Below are 17,808 nucleotides of genomic sequence, written 5' to 3'. Positions count from 1 at the left end.
GGTGGAAAGTCCTTTGGGGTCTGTGCAACTTCCTGCATTGCGTGTCAAGGTGCCTTGGGGAGCCAAGAGGGCGACGAAGAGGAGTGGGCAACGAGGGCAAAGGGAGCGAAGCAGGCGTGGCCACAGAGGCAGCCCAGGCCACCACCTCACTCCTGCTTCATGCTACAGCCATTTCTGCATGAAACTCACTGGGTGACCCAATGCGACCGTACTCCGCAGGGGCTGCATTCTCGCATCGCTGGCTTGGCTGCACCCACGGCACCATAGGAATCCTTTGCAACTGAATTTGCCTGTGTGGACAAGATGTTCCAGTTTCAACTGAGTGGGGTAGTCCAACAATAGCACAATACCCAACAGCAATAGATGCAGCCGGGGCTGTCAGGAGGACAAAATAGCCATGTATGAGTTTTTGAGTTTCATGGAGGAAAGACAGGATAAAAACGTGCGGGTTGATGGAATAAAGGGTTTAGACTTCCTGGTCCCATGAGACAGGGATGGGTTGTGCTGCAACATTCTAACAGGTTTGCAAGAAACAATTCCTGTTGTCCTTTGTGCTAAAGATTACCATTTATTATTCAGCAATGCCAGCTCATTTGTTATTGGGGCTATAGTGTCGAAAAGGCAATTCTTCTCTATTCCCTTGAAAAGTAACCAAATCAACGACAGGCACCTTCTGATCGACAGCTCAATTTGCAGCCGTTTCGGACATGCAGAGGACCAACAAACTGATGGAGAAGCATTCAAAATTATAACTTCTTTTTGTGTAACAAGAAAATATGCCTCATAGGTGTCCCAGTGACGATAAGAAAGCCTCCTCCCAGGGATTATGTCGCTTATTGTGACCCATCCTAAGTCCTGTAGTCCAAGCTAATAATTGACAGGGGTTTTACAATCACAAGGTGTTTTTTTTTTTTAACTGAAGCTTTGATAAGACGGTTCAGCAGTTAGCAGCAAATGAAGACAGGCGGTGCGGCAGAGAGCCCGGGGAGGGGAATGGATTTTTATCCTGTCTCAGTAAGAGAAATTTGACTTTTAACATATGCTCCAGTGGGACACGCAATGCTTGTGTGGTACCGGAAAGGATCTCTAGCCTTAGGGGCACTGGTTTTTGTGTGGATAGTTACTGGATTTGACATGAATGGAAGATCCGTGTGGATAAAAGACCCTAATTTAAGTCCTGTGAATGAAACTCAGATGTTTCTGTACGACACCTTCCCCCCAGAGTTCCTCTGGGGCGTAGGGACTAGTGCTTTCCAAGTGGAGGGCAGCCAGCGGAAGGATGGAAAGGGACCCTCAATATGGGAGTACTTCATCCAGTCACCTCTCCGAGCTGGTTCCATGACAGATGATGACTCCAGCGACAGCTACACTTTCCTGGAAAAAGATTTGTCAGCTCTGGATTTTTTGGGAGTTTCCTCTTACCAGTTTTCAATTTCATGGCCAAGGCTCTTTCCCACAGGGGTGGTAACAGCTGTCAATGAGAAAGGGCTCCATTACTACAACAGACTCCTCAATTCTCTCCTTCACAGACGGATTGAGCCTGTAGTCACCCTTTACCACTGGGATTTACCTTTGACGCTGCAAGAGGAATATGGAGGCTGGAAAAATGAATCCCTCATTGATATATTCAGTGACTTTGCTATGTTTTGCTTCAAAGCCTTCGGGGATCGAGTTAAATACTGGATTACAGTCCACAATCCTTACCTAGTTGCTTGGCAAGGGTATGGCACAGGTATCCATGCTCCAGGGGAGAGGCAGGAAGGAGCAGCTGTCTACACTGTAGGACATAACCTGATCAAGGTATAGTACAGCCAGACTTCATCATATCAGCAAAAGTACTAAATAACAAAGAAAAGCAGGAGTGTACACGAGGTGCTTAAATACATAATCTTAATTGTCATAGCCTATAACTTTTTTAAAAAACGTCTTCTTGTGTCCTCTCTTGTCTGTTAGTATAATAATTGTACCACTAACTGGAAAATTAAACTGCAGTCTTAGGACATGCTTCAGCCAAAGTGCACGGGCTGTTTAAGTCCTGCTTCTTTCAAAGGGTGAGCTAAGCATGTGCTTCAAACTGCAGTCTTTACAAGGGATAAGTAACATTAAATTCAGTGGGTTGGACCCTGCCAGCTTTTTCATTCAATCTTGGCCATTTCCCCCTTTTACTACAGCCCCCGTCCCCAGTGGCTTTCCCCCGTGCAGCTCCCATATTGCCCAGTAGAGCCTTTTTGGTCATCCGAAGGAACCTCATCCTCCTCCCTTTTCCATCGCTGGAATATCTGGTTGGATCCAACCCATTGGGCCTTACTTCTGAGTAAGCATTGCACTGTTCGTTTCCATTAGAATCAATAGAACTTAACATCGAACTTTGATTTAATGGTGCTGTTATTTATTTAGGAAGATCTTCATACTTCACTTTTCTCCTCAATGGGGGCTTTAAAAAGCTTGCAACACCCTTCTCTGCTCCTCCGTTTTCATCTTTGTAAACATTAATTATTGTAGTATGTTCCCTAAAAAGGTTGCACTCCCTTCCAAATTTTGTTTGTCTAGTCCGACAATAATACCCTCATACACTGAAATTATTTGATAAGCATAAACAAATATGTATTGAACTGTCTGAAATCTGACAAGTTGTAGCTAGATGAAGCCGCCATAAATACAGAATAATTAAACTACACGTCCAGCACAGTAAAGTCCTCTTGCAAATAAGCGGCCACTGTTCTGAACCAACAAGGTTACCAGGTTCTTATAAATTGTTTGAAGAGAAACATCCTTTATGTCAATATTGAAGAATTTCAGAATGACATCAATCGAATCCTGTTTTCACTTGTATAATTTTTAACGGTGGGTTAAAGTACCTGGCTCTTCCTTGCTATGTTGGATTACACACACCAAAGAAGCAATCTTTCCGTTATTTACTGAATGCTCAGCGAAATTAGAGGCAGACCAGATCCTAAATCTGTAAGCAAGAAGTACGAGGCATGTGCCCGATGAAGGGAGCTGTGACTCTCTGAAGCTCACGCCCTGGAAATCTCGTTGGTCTCTAAGGTGCCGCTGGACCCGAATCCGGCTCTTCTGCCTGCTTTTGCATTTTCTGCTGTTAGAAATGAAATTCAGCAATATTACAACAGCAACTGCTCCAGATGAGAAATAACATAGTTCAGGAAGTTTCACAAAAATACCCACTACAGTTATTTTTTAATGGTAACTTTACAGTTATAGAATGAGAACTTTCCTTTATCTTCTTTCTTCTACTGTACAACTACAATTCACCAACAATTTCAGTTCCCATGAGACCTTCTTTGGAATGGTAACAGGAGGGGAAATGGTATCTTTAAAGGGCCCTGTAGCAGAGGCACTGTTATCTCACCTAGAGACCAGGCCGAAAGGAAAGAATTAAGAAATGTTGGGGCCTGGCAAGTTCTTAGGTTGTCCATATGTGGTTAACTTATCTGTATCCTTGCTTGCTTCTCCATGCCACAGTCCACAGCAAAATATATAAGAGGCCTGTCCATGGTGGGTGCCACCATCACTAGTCACATGACTGGCTTTGGGGCTCCCCCTCTGCTCCTGCACAGGCCTCTAGACTGCGTTGCAAAAGTACGGAGATGCCACTCTAGAAATTGCTTCTAGGGCAGCAAAAGGGAGTCAACGTGAGAGCTAGAAATGGGCAGGAGTTAGAAAGCCGGCGTGGTGTAGTAGGACTAGGACTGGAGACAACCAGGTTCAAAGCCCCACTCGGCCATGGCAGTTCACCGTGTGATCCTGGGCCCATCACAATCTCTCAACCCAACTTATCTCACAAGAGTGATGCAAAAAGTCGCTTTAGGTCCCAGTCAGAGAGAAAAGCAAATCAGAAATTTAAAAATAAGCAAATAAGTGTGCGGTACTTAAAAGAGCACCCAACAGCTACAAACGCTGAGCTTTGTGTCTTGCGTGTAAGCCCACAGAAAAAAAGACAACTGGAATTTTGTGGCCCAAAATGTCACCATCCTCCAGAAAAAAAATTGCTAGCCTATGCATGCAGGTGTTAGCAAATTGTTTGCACATTGATGCTTGGAGAAAAACAAGACCTAATTCTCATCCAATATGCAAAAGCATTAAGTCACTGAGCAAATAACAAGCTTGCATTGGATGTATTCCTGGGCAGAGGGGAAAAGAGGGGACTAGTAGCCAGTTTGGTGTAGTGGTTAAGAGTGCGGGACTCTAATCTGGAGAGCTGGGTTTGATTCCCCACTCCTCCGCTTGAAGCCAGCTGGGTGAACTTGGGTCAGTCACAGCTCTCTCGGAGCGCTCTCAGCCCCACCCACCTCACAGGGTGTTTTGTTGTGGGAATAATAGTCAGGAATATTATCCCAGACAAAACCACAGCACACCTCGCCTCTGAACTTTGCCACTTCGTACTCGCTCACAATTACTTCAGATTTGGTGACAGCCTATATCTACAAGTTAATAGCACAGCCATGGGCACACACATGGCACCACAATATGCTAACATATTCATGGCAGACTTGGAGCAACGCTTCCTCAGCTCCCATCCACTGGAACCACTCCTGTACTTAAGATTCTTGGATGACATTTTCATCATTTGGACCCATGGGAAGGAAGCCCTTGAGAGATTTCATCAGGACTTAAACATGTATTGTCGAAGGCTTTCACAGCCGGAGAACGATGGTTGTTGTTGATTTTCCGGGCTGTATAGCCATGGTCTTGGCATTGTAGTTCCTGACGTTTCACCAACAGCTGTGACTGGCATCTTCAGAGGTGTGGCACCAAAAGACAAGAGATCTCTCAGTGTCATAACTGCTGGCGAAACGTCAGGAACTACAATGCCAAGACCACAGCTATACAGCCCAGAAAATCCACAACAACCACAGGACTTAAACAACTTTCACCCTACTATCAACCTAAGCCTGGACCACTCTACACAACAGGTACACTTCCTGGACACCACTGTACAACTACATAATGGACAGATAAATACCACCTTATACCAGAAACCCACCGACTTATACTCATATCTACATGCCTCCAGCTACCACCCTAAACATACCACTCGGTCGATTGTCTACAGCCAAGCCTTACGTTACAAACGTATCTGCTCTAATGCTCTTGATAGGGACTCCCACTTAAGAGATTTATAACAAGCATTTCTGGGACTACAGTACCCACCAAATGAAGTGAAGAAACAAATTAACAGGGCCAGACTAGTACCCAGAAACAGTCTGCTCCAGGACAAACCTAAAGGAACTAACAACAGAACACCACTGGTTGTCACCTATAGCTCCCAGCTCAAACCCATCCAACGTATCATCAGTGAGCTACAACCCATCCTGGAAAATGATACCTCTCTCTCAGAAGCCCTGGGTGGAAGACCTCTCCTTGCCTACAGACAGCCCCCCAACCTTAAACAACTTCTCACTTACAATCATGAATCGGCCAGCAGAGTCACCAGCACAGGTAACAGGCCCTGCAACAGACCCAGATGCCAGCTCTGCCCCTATATCTACCCAGGGAATACAATTACAGGACCCAATGGCATCAACTACACTGTCTCTGGCTCTCACAGCTGCTCATCCTCCAATCTGATATATGCCCTCATGTGCCAACAATGTCCATCTGCTCTGTACATAGAAAAACCCAGCCAACCTCTGCGCAAAAGAATAAATGGACACAAATCTGACATAAAAAATGGCAACATCCAGAAACCAGTGGGAGAACACTTCAAAAACAGAATCCAACGGGAAGCTGCTGAATAGGAATTCATACGTAAATTTGATTAAGTCAGGCTTGGATTGAATAGAGACTATAAATGGTTATCTCATTATCAGAAGTAACTGATTTCATTATCAGAAGCAAACCGATCCCATTATCAGAAGCCACTGATTGCATCTACTCCCCTCTCCACCTATATATATCTGACCAGTTTCTTCTTACCCTCCATGCATCTGATGAAGAGAACTGTGATTCTCGAAAGCTTATGCCACAGTAAAGTTGGTTAGTCTTAAAGGTGCTACTGGACTCTTTTCTATTTTGGGAATAATAATGACATACTTTGTAAACCTGTCAGGTTTTGGCAGTTAGATCTCCATAGTACTCTACTGCACACACTCCAGTGTATGAGTTAAAGTTACTTTATTAGAGGTCCATCAGCATCAGCATACACAGACAAAGGTATTGGCAGAAGTGACGTGTAGAAGTTTGGAGAGGTTAGTTATAGGGCAAGTTCCTGCCTGTAGGATATGGGCGGTTAGGATTCTGGTGCGAAAGAGACAGAAAGGGGTTTTGAGGAGAGAAGCAAATAACGAAGTCATTTTCAGTTCCCAGGCACAAGCTGGCCCTCAAAGACACATTCTCAAGCGGCCGCGAAAACAAAAGTAGACACCACAGCAGGCACCTGTAAGATAAACAACTCCCAGCCAAACAGGCCACTGATATGCAAGTTCTGTACTCTCAGAGGATCAGTACAGAGTACAGAATACAGAAAAATACTCATGGCAGATACGTAGACAGACATATATGACAAAACCCCTTTGAGTGGGCATTAAGTCATTGGGTAGTTTCTGTTGCCAGATCTCTATATATTTAATCCTTTTCTCACGCTCTTTTTCTTCCACGCTGGCATCCCCAGGAATTGCAATGTCAATTATCCAGACTTTTCAATATTCCACAACTGTTATGTCTGGTGTATTATGTTCAAGGTGCCGATCAGTTTGAATTCTGAACTCCCACAAGATCTTGACTTGTTCATTTTCTAGCACCTTTTCCATCTGACGTTCCCATGAATTCTTTGATACTGGCAAGTTATACTTTTTACATAATGACCAATTAATCAGCTTTGCAACCCTGTCATGTCTAGCTTTGTAATCCGTCTGTGCAATTTTGCTGCATTCAGAGATAAGGTGGGACACAGTTTCATCTTTTTCCTGGCAAAGTCGACATTTTGGATTTTCATTGATTTTCTGAATTTCGGCTTTCATAACATTTGTTTGCAATGCTTGTTCTTGTGCTACGAAGATCAGACCTTAAGTTTCTTTCTTGTCTGTACCCACATTAGGCTGTTATCACTTTTTTCTTCAATATTTTTTAGATGTTGGCCATGTAACTGTTTGTTCTTCCAGCCATTTAATCTATTCTCAAACTGTTTCTTCTTGTATTCAGCCTTTGTTTCAGTAATTTTTAATATGTCCTCTGTTTTCACAGCCTGAAGTAATTTTTCTGTACTTCTACTGATGTAATTATTCAGGCCTCTCTTTTCTTTGTTGTTGTTGTTGTTGTTGTTGTTAAATAAGGCCTAGCTCAGATGTGTGTGACTTCAGCAATGATGAGTAGCTTGCACGTGGCAATGAGCTCAAGCACAGACAACTTAAAAAGCACCGCACGCCCTTTAACTCACAATACATTGCAGTGGGGCTGTTCCCATGCCCACCTGCAAGTCACCAAGTGTCACAGGCTGCTTCCATTGGGCAGCAATTCTCCATGGACCTCTCCTTGTTACTGCCAATTCAGATGCATCTGCAGGGGCAGCAGAGCAGCCACACAAGGGCTAGTCCAGCAGCACCTTGGAGACTAACCAATTTTATTGTAGCATAAGCTTTCGAGAATCACAGTTCTCTTCGTCAGATGCATGGAGGGCCAAAAGAAACTGGTCAGATATAGAGGAGGAGAGGGGAGGGCGGGTTAGATGCAAACAGCTCCTTCTGATATGTAGATGCAAACAGTTCCGTCTGATATGGAGATCAGTTTGCTTCTGTAAAGGTTCAGAGGAATTAGAAGTGTTAGTCTGTAGTAGCAAAATCAAAAAGAGTCCAGTAGCACCTCCAAGACCAACCAATTCCACTGCAGCACAAGCCTTCGATAACCACAGTCCTCCCCGCCAGATGCATCTGACAAAGAGAACTGTGGTCCTCGAAAGCCCACGCCAGGTGCCACTGGCCTCCCCCTGACCCCGCTTCTGTAAAGGAAATCAGTTACCTGTGATAATGAGATAACCATTCATAGTCCCTATTCAGTCACGATCCAGAGCATTGGAGCAGATACGGTTGTAACGTAACTTTCACCCTACTATCAACCTGAGCCTGGACCACTCTACACAACAGGTACTCTTCCTGGACACCACTGTACAACTAGCAGAGTCACCAGCACAGGTACCAGGCCCTGCAAGAGACCCAGATGCCAGCTCTGCCCCTATATCTACCCAGGGAATACAATTACAGGACCCAATGGCGTCAACTACACTGTCTCTGGCTCTTACAGCTGCTCATCCTCCAATCTGATATATGCCCTCATGTGCCAACAATGTCCTTCTGCTCTGTACATTGGACAAACCAGCCAACCTCTACGCAAAAGAATAAATGGACACAAATCTGACATTAGAAATGGCAACATCCAGAAACCAGTGGGAGAACACTTCAATCTACCAGGACATTCCATCAAAGACTTAAAGGTCGCTGTAGTTCAACAGAAACTTTTCAAAAACAAAATCCAATGGGAAGCTGCTGAATTGGAATTCATATATAAATTTGACTCTGTCAAGCTGGGACTGAATAGGGACTATGAATGGTTATCTCAGTATCACAGGTAACTGATTTCCTTTACAGAAGCGGGGTCAGGGGGAGGCCAGTGGCACCTGGCGTGGGCTTTCGAGGATCGCAGTTCTCTTTGTCAGATGCATCTGACGGGGAGAGCTGTGATTCTCGAAGGCTTGTGCTGCAGTGCAATTGGTTGGTCTTGGAGGTGCTACTGGACTCTTTTTGATTTTGCTACTACAGACTAACACTTCTAACTCCTCTGAACCTTTACAGAAGCAAACTGATCTCCATATCAGAAGGAGCTGTTTGCATCTACATATCAGAAGGAGCTGTTTGCATCTAACCTGCCCTCCCCTCTCCTCCTCTATATCTGACCAGTTTCTCTTTTGGCCCTCCATGCATTTGACGAAGAGAACTGTGATTCTCGAAAGCTTATGCTACAATAAAATTGGTTAGTCTTAAAGGTGCTACTGGACTCTTTTTGATTTTGCCACTACAGACTAACACGGCTCACTCCTCTGGATCTATGAACAAGGGCTAGTCTGTTGGTTGGACTCAGCCCACTGCAGCTGCCATTCCCCTTGATGCCACCAGAGGGCTTTTGGGGACTTTAAAAAAAACAAACACGCTGATATTGACATACTGCTATAGACTAAGAGCCAAGCTACAAGTGACGCCTTACACAGGTTGGACACTTGTCAGCTTCCCTCAAGTTTTGATGGGAAATGTAGGCGTCCAGGTTTTACAGCTTGGCTCTCCATTACAGTTGCAAGACCAGGATGCCTACATTTCCCATCAAAACTTGAGGGAAACTGATAAGTGTCCAACCTGTGTCAGGCGTCACTTGTAGCTTGGCTCTAACACTATAGTGAGATTCAGGTCCAGTAGCACTTTAAAAAACCAATTAGATTTCCAGAGAATGAGCTTTTGAGAGTGTAAGCTCTCCTTGTCAGACCCTGGAAATCTAGTTGGTCTTTAAGGTGCTGCTGGACCCAAATCCTGCTCATCTACTACAGACCAACACGGCTACCCACCTGAAACTTACACCGTAGTGATGTGTCAGTTTTTAAAAAGCCCTCCCATGGAGCAGAGACAGGGGTAATAGCACTAGGGGCTGGAGCAAGGAAAATACCATAGTGTGACTTGCAAAAATGTGCACTGTTTTCAGCACAGAGTGTGTAAACACACTTGAATTACAACCTGCCTCATCATAATATCAAACCAACTAGATTTGAGAAAGATCAGAACAAAGCAAGGGAAACCTAGGGCATGGCATTGTGTGACTGCACAAGACACCAGACACCTGTTCTTCACGTGTCGGGTCCCGTAAGGTTCCCTGGGTAGTGTAGTCTTACAAAGAACAGCTGCTCGATGCAATTCCTCGCTGGGGAATCTCTCTCTCTCTCTCTTGCAAAAAGCCTCAGCTTGGGTTTTCCTCTGGGGGTTTGGGGGCGGGGGGGGGCATAACAGGAGCCGGGAAATCAAGGGCAGCTTTTTTCGCAAGAGAGAATCCATGATGAAATTCTCCACTGAGGAGAAGAGCGGTGGTGAGGATCCTCTCTCTCGCTTGCAAAAAACGCTGCCCTGGATTTTCTGCCTCCTGTTACACCCCCCTCCCATCCCACAAGCTCCCAGAGGAAAACCCGAGCCGAGGCTTTTTGCAAGAGAGAGAGAGAGAGAGAGAATCCCTCTCATCGCTCTTCCCCCGGTGGAGAGTTGCATCAAAAGCTGCTCTTTGCAAAACTACACTACCCACGGAACCTTGCGGGACCCAACACATGAAGAACAACTTCCTTATGTCTCATGTAGTTTGGCTGTAAAACCTCTTTTTACATGGATTCAATGGGGCTAAATTAGGAACCAGATTTGCAGGGTAAATGTAAATTAAGAAATTCCTTTAAAATAAAACCTTTTAATAGTCAGACCAATACAACTAGATTTTTACAACCAAACACATAGGTACAACAAAGAAGAGAAACTTGCAGCCAACCAGGGATTTTTTTGAGCTGGAACGCCCCGGAATGGCATTCCGGCACCTCTTCTAAAACTACCCACGTGTAGGGTTCCCATTCACCTGCCCAGGGTGGCGGATCCCCTGATCCCACCCTTTCACCCCGCACCCACTTACTTGGCTGGTGGGGGGGTTGCACTTCCTGGGGTGCCCCCTCCCCTGGCAATGTGGTGCTTCCAGGTTGGGGGCACGCTCCTGAGCCCATGGGACAGGTGGGTATTTTAAGGGGTATTTTTCAAATGGTCTGTTTCAGCCATTTTGGGCCCAGATTAGGCCTGAAACAGCCAGGATCAGGCTGCTACCAGGCAGGGGAGGGTTACCCCACCCAGCAGGGGCCGGTTCCAGGCTGACTCGGGCCTGATCCGGACCATTTTGGGCCCATTTTAGCCATTTTAGGACCCGAAATGGCCAGGATCAGGCCTGAAACAGCCAGGATCAGGCTAATTCCAGGCAGGGGAGGGTTACCCCACCCGGCAGTAGCCCATTCCAGACCAACCTGGACCTGATCTGGGCCATTTTGCCCCATAATGGCCTGGATTGGGCCTGAAACAGCCAGGATTGGGCCTCTGCCGGGCAGGGGAACACCCCTCCCACTGAGCAGTGGCCCAATCTTGGCATTTTTGGGCCCAGTGCTGACCATTTGAGGCCCTTTTTGGCATTTGAGCCCAATTTGAGCCTAAGTTGGCCTGGATCAGGCCCATAACTGCCTGGTTTTGGCATCTGCCAGGCAGGGGAACACTCCCCCACCCGGCAACGGCCCAATCCTGGCTGTTTCAGGCCCAATCCTAGCCGTTTTGGGCTCCTTTCAGCTAATTTGGGCACAAAATGGCCAGGATTGGGCCTCTGCTGGGTGGAGGAACACTCCCCCGCCCAGCAGCGGCCCAATCCTGGCCATTTTGGTTCCCATCCTGGCTGTTATGGGCCCCTTCTGGCCATTTTGGGCCCAATTTAGGTCTGAAACAGCCAGGATCAGGCTGCTTCTTGGTGGGCGAGTGTTCTCTCGTGCGGCAGCAGCCCATTCCAGGCCAATTTTGGCCAGATCTGGGCCGTTTCTGGCCCTTTCGGCCCAGTTTGGGCCATAACTTGGCAGTTATGGGCCTGATTCAGGCCATTTGGGGCCCTTCTGGCCATTTTGGCCCAATTCAGGCCAGAAACGGCCAGGATTAGGCCTCTGCCAAGCAGAGGCACCAAATGCCAGAGTTCCTTGCTCCAGTCCTCTTGATTACGGAAACAAACTAAAACCCACGCTCTGTCTTCAGTTTATGAATTACAGCCCTGCAATAATAAAATTATTCCAGCAATAATACCAAGCTAAATTTATCCCTTCCTTTTTTTTTTTTACTCATTTGTTTTCACATACAGTGTTTCCCAGTTACCCTATTCAAGGTGATAAGAGCTCATAAAATATTGTTAAGTCCCCCTGCAAGCAGCCGTCTCCTTGGCCGTTCAGCTCCAGACACTGACTCCACCACCCTAGGCTGAAGCACCTAGCTCATGGGTGTCACATAACATTGTGTGGATGCAAAAACAACGACGACGACGACACCTAAACCCGTTTGGATGCTAGTCCCGAGCAAAACCTCCATGTTGAAGCATTTCTGAATCAGCTGAAAGAGAGATGGAGAAGGCGGCGGGGGGAGAGGGGGGGAAGAGGCGGAAGTAAGAAAAGAAAGGGGCTGATCCGCAAACACCGGGAGGAGACCGCGGCAGCGAATGCGCACCAGACCCAGCTCTTTGACGCCTTCTCTCAAACCACGGGCCAGTGTTAAATATCCCACTTACTGAATAAAAAGAAATGGGAATTCCATGCAGTCATCTTCTAACTATAGAAATGCAATAATTAAGTGCAATTACAAATGCTGAATTCATCCAGTATTTCAGTAACCCAGAGAGTGGGAAGTTGAGCACAGCTTTGCAGGTTCAGTTTCCTTCAGAAGGTGGATATATGTCACTTTTTAAAAATGTGGCTGTTTACAGTTTTATGAGTTGAAAAAGAATGGCAGAATTGCAAAAGTAAGTACAAGCGTTAGTCTTGAAAATCAATACAGGTTTGATGTTTGTGTTGGATTACTTAATTTCATTTATACCCTTTCTTTCTTCCCAACGGTCATAGATGCAGAGGAGTGAGCCGTGTTAGTCTGTGGTAGCAAAATCAAAAAGAGCCCAGTAGCACCTTTAAGACTAACCAATTTTATTGTAGCATAAGCTTTCGAGAGTCACAGTTCTCTTCGTCAGATGCCTGATACAGAGACTGGTCAAATACAGAAGAGGAGGGAGAGAAGGGGAGGAGAGAGAAGAGGCAATTGGGGGGGAAGGGGGAGGGTGCCATCAAAACATGCCAGAATCGATGCGATCAGAATCGCATCGTAATCAAGGAAGCCGACAAAGGCGGAGCAGTGGTCATCATGGACAAACAGAATTATATACAGGAAGCAGAAAGACAACTCTCCAACACAACGTTCTATAAAATGCTGATCCTACGGAGCAATACAAAAGAGAACTCAATAAAATATTGAAGACTCTTCCCGTGGACATACAAGAACGCATCCATATGGACACACCCCAGGAACCACGACCAGGAAGATTCTACCTACTACCCCAAATCCACAAACCAGGTAACCCGGGACGCCCCATTGTTTCAGGAATAGGCACTATCACAGTAGGAGTCTCGGGATACATGGACTCTATCCTCAGGCCCTATGCCACCAGCACACGCAGCTACTTACGGGACACCACTGACTTCCTCAGGAAAATACAGTCCATCGACAACCTACCTGATGACACCATCCTAGCAACCATGGATGTGGAGGCTCTATACACCAGTATCCCACATGCAGATGGACTGCAAGCCATAAGGAATATTATCCTGGACAAAACCACAACACACCTCGCCACTGAACTTTGTCACTTTGTACTCACTCACAATTACTTCGAATTTGGTGACAACTTATATCTACAGATTAATGGCACAGCCATGGGCACACGCATGGCACCACAATATGCTAACATATTCATGGCGGATTGGAGCAACGCTTCCTCAGCTCCCATCCACTGGAACCACTACTATACTTAAGATTCCTGGATGACATCTTCATCATTTGGACCCATGGGAAGGAAGCTCTTGAGAGATTTCATCAAGACTTCAATAACTTTCACCCTACTATCAACCTAAGCCTGGACCACTCTACACAACAGGTACGCTTCCTGGACACCACTGTACAACTACATAATGGACGAATAAATACCACCTCATACCGGAAACCAACAGACCGATACTCATATGTACATGCCTCCAGCTACCACCCTAAACATACCACTCGGTCTATTGTCTACAGGAGATCTAAATAAACCAGTTCTGTTGAGAACAGAATTGAGAGGCCCAGGAGATATAAGCGTGTATCGGCAAATTCGGCAGTTGCCTTTTTCAGGGTGTTCAAAATCTCTGAAGCACAACGGGGCTTTCAACCCTCTGTTCAACACCCCACCCCCAAATCCAAGTCCGTGTATACATCTGCTGGCTGAGAATGCATGGAACGAGGTGGGCTCTGGCCCATGGAGATTTATGCTTCAATGAATCCGTTAGTTATTAAGATGCAACAAGATTCATTTCTGTTTTGGCTGTAAGAATATCTTGCTGTATGCATGCAGTTGTCTATAGCAACTCATGATCAGCAATCCAACTGGAGTGAAAAAGAAAAGAAAAACAGCGAAATAACTGCTAACTTGTATCTCATAGTGCAAATATACTTTGATTCCGCACACGTTGGATAATGCACTTTCAATGCACTTTATCAGTCATTTGAGTTGGATTTTTTGTTCCGCACACACACAAAAATCCGTTCCAAATGATCTATAAAGAGGATTGGAAGTGCATTATCCAACGTGTGCGGAATCACTCTGACTCCTAGATTAAGAAGCACAGAGAGAAAAGAACGAGTTGCGTCATATCTGCACTACACACAGAAAAGTTCGACCCTTGGCATCTCCAGTTAAAGGATCTCAGGTGCAAAGAAAGACGTTTCTCTTCCTGAGGACCGGAGAGCCGTGGCCACTTGGGAGAAACCATGGTCTGGACAAATGGTCTGGACATGACTGAGGGCGACGGTCTGAGCTGTACATTTTTAAAATTGGGGGCCATGATCAGGCAGAAAGTCAGCACTTACCTGTTGTAAATAAATGCATAATTTTGAATTAACAGTTGGAATTTTAAATTCTGAAGAGAGACTTTGAAGGGCAGGAAACTGGGTGTCGATGCTGAAATTTTGGTGACAAAACTTACAATTCAGAAGCAAGTGTAGTTTTTTTAAGACAAATATATAAAAATTTTATTTTGTCTTAACCACCAACTGTTCCTGAGAAGGACTCTTTCGTCATATTTTGAGCACCTCTTCTAAAGCAGGAAGAGTGCTGCATCAGTATTGTCAGTGTAAGGTGCTGTGTATTACTGTGTTCCTTTCCTTTAATGGTCGGGCTTTACTGGCCATAGTCTTAAGCCTAACTACACTGACTTAAAAGAAAAAACAAACAAACATGAACAAACAAAAACATCCACCCTAATTGTGAACATTTTCTAATTTTAGTTTTATGCTGAGTAACTAAGGGATAAGAAGCCATGGATTTTGTAATATTCAGGACAACATTATGCAAAAGAATAGATCATCTTTAGCCATTACTTGTAGACTTGTTCTTCTTTAACAATTGAGTTACCCGTCTTTCTCTATCTTCGTTAGCTAGAAGGCATTCCAAAACCAAATGAGCCAAAATGCCTATTTTTCCTGTATTGCAAAAACACCAGTGCCCTGAAAAAGGAGGGCCCTCAAAATGGCCCTTTAATCCAAGTGATAGCACAACATTTAATCTGGCAACCAGAAACATATTGCAATAGCTGGAGATAGTCGAAAATTTTAAATATGCAGGGAGAGTCAATGGAGGTTCTAAGCCATAATAGGAAAGAGAGCACACCCTTCTAGCCCACAAATTATACTTATAAAATTGAGCCTCTGATAGCTGTTTTTTAACCTGAGCTAATACTATTTTATCGGCCATCGATAGTACGAGGTCAGAAGTAAAACCTAGCGATTCCAATTTTTGGTCAACTAACCTTCAGGAAGGAATCCTCTCCTAATTTGACAGTATGCTAACTAGGGAGGCAGCACATTTTGAGGGGAACGGATTCTGTGGTTGAGCATACTTTGTTCAAAAGCCATTCAAGCTGCCATTCTCGCTTCTGTTCGTTGATTTTGCCCTTTGACTGATTGATAGGATTTCTCAGGATAATTCATTGGTGAGGTGTAGGGATCCCAGACCCCCGGTGGGGGTGGGGGATCTCCTGCCCCCGCTCCCCACACCCCTGCCCCCACTTACCTGAGCAGCAGGGGGCGCGCACCTTCCTTGCGCACTCCCCCATGGTGTGGCGTGCTCCTGTGCGCCACAGCCATCAGGATCGGGGCCATTTTGGCCCGGATTGGGGCCACTGCGGAGCGCTCCTGTGCTCCGCAGTGCTCAAATCGGGTCCAATCCATGGCCCGTTTTCAGCAGCTGCGGAGCACAGGAGCGCTCCTGCACTCTGCAGTGCCCCAAAACGGGCCCCTTTTGGCGCAGATCAGGACTGTTTTTGAGGTGCTGCGGAGTGCAGGAACGCTCCTGCACTCTGCAGTGCCCCAAACGGGCCTGTTCTGCTGCAGATCGGACCCATTCTGAGGAGCTGAGGAGCACAGGAATGCTCCTACACTCTGCAGCGACTCAAAACCAGACCCGATCTGCGGCAGAACGGCCCGTTTCGGGCACGCTCTGCAGTGCCCAGCCGCGCGATGACATCACCTCCGAAGTGACATCATTCTGCTTGTGGGGGGTGGGCACGTGCGCACTCCGCATGCGCGCACCCCCCCTCTCCCCAAAGGGAAGTGCCAGGCCCCTGTCCCCTGCCGGGAGACTGAGGGGGCCTGGCAACCCTAGTGAGATGTGTGCCCGCACCTGAGGAGGTTTCTGGATGAAACAACAGGCAACCTTGCTGGCCCTGCTTGTTGGGCGGTGCAGCCCACGCCTTTGGGACGTTTCGCTTCCTGCAACACTCCTCACACCTGTTGAAGAAACTGAAATAGCTCTTTGTGTTGATTCACATTGACTGAGACTTTCTCTTACCGTGCGGTTTATTCCTGGACTTGTTTCTGCTGGATTAGACTCCACTTTTGACTTCTTGGCTTTTTGGAACGGCTTTATTTGTGTGAATGTATGCTTTGAACACGTTTTTGATTGGTTTTTGTGACTTTCCATTTTCATTTGTATTTAAATACATTATAATTTAGTAGTTTCATATATTTGATTGGCTATTTACTATGATTAATCTCCTTCACATTCAGTTTTAACAGTACAGACTTAACACCAAATGTTAAGACTTCCTTTAAGAATGGAGTGTTCAGTTACAGTTGCTGCCGCAGCTTCCGAAATGGCAAACTAGACCTGGGAAAACAAGTTTATAATGGTACCCTCTGTCAGTTTGTGGGTGACAGGCTATGGCAGATAGGCCCCTGTACCCTCACGGCAAGACATCCAAGCGCTTGGTTAAGAGTTCTTTATTCAGGCCTCAGATCAGCTCCATAGATATGTCCACAAGATACTCAGAAGCAGGGCTTTTTTTCTGGCAAAAAAGAGGTGGTGGAACTCAGTGGGTTGCCCTCAGAGAAAATGGTCACATGGCTGGTGGCCCCGCCCCCTGATCTCCAGACAGAGGGGTTTAGATCGCCCTCCACGCTGCTGAGCGGCGCAGAGGGCAATCGAAACTCCCCTCTGCCTGGAGATCAGGGGGCGGGGCCACCAGCCATGTGACCATTTTCAAGAGGTTCCGGAACTCCGTTCCACCGCGTTCCCCCTGAAAAAAAGCCCTGCTCAAAAGCAAAGGAAGGCATCTAAGCATTGGGTAAGGCTTTGGCAGGAATGTCTATCAGGGTCAGTGTCTCTTCTCTTAACCACTCAGTCTTTCTTCCCCCTCCCAACTCGAAACACACTTTGTGTGGGAATTGTGCAGAATGCTGGAAACAGTTTGTGCCTTGGTCCAGACAGCGCTGTGAGAATGAGATTAGAATGCAACATGAAGCGGACCGTCTACAAGGTCATGTGTGGGAATCCCCAGATAGTGCACCTGTGTGCAAAGCAGACACTGGCGATGTAACACAGCATACACAGGCAATAATGGCAGTGATCACAAGTCAGACAGCTATAGGAGAACGAAGATTAAGGGCATGGATGGGGGGCAGACATGACACCCTC

The 17,808-nt window shown here is 46.1% G+C and overlaps 1 protein-coding gene across 1 annotated transcript in view; it reads left to right on the top strand.

Moving 5' to 3' along the window:
• Positions 1 to 966: 966 nt before the first annotated feature.
• KLB (klotho beta) overlaps positions 967 to 17,808 on the top strand; it is a 36,836-nt gene continuing 19,994 nt past the window's right edge. The window contains exon 1 of the mRNA XM_054990015.1: positions 967 to 1,800. Within this exon, the coding sequence (XP_054845990.1) occupies positions 1,060 to 1,800 (741 nt within the window). The 5' untranslated portion in view covers positions 967 to 1,059. The remainder of the gene's footprint in view (positions 1,801 to 17,808) is intronic.

Source organism: Eublepharis macularius, chromosome 10 (genome assembly GCF_028583425.1).
Source record: "Eublepharis macularius isolate TG4126 chromosome 10, MPM_Emac_v1.0, whole genome shotgun sequence".
NCBI lineage: Eukaryota > Metazoa > Chordata > Lepidosauria > Squamata > Eublepharidae > Eublepharis > Eublepharis macularius.
This window is presented reverse-complemented; position numbering and strand designations above follow the sequence as displayed.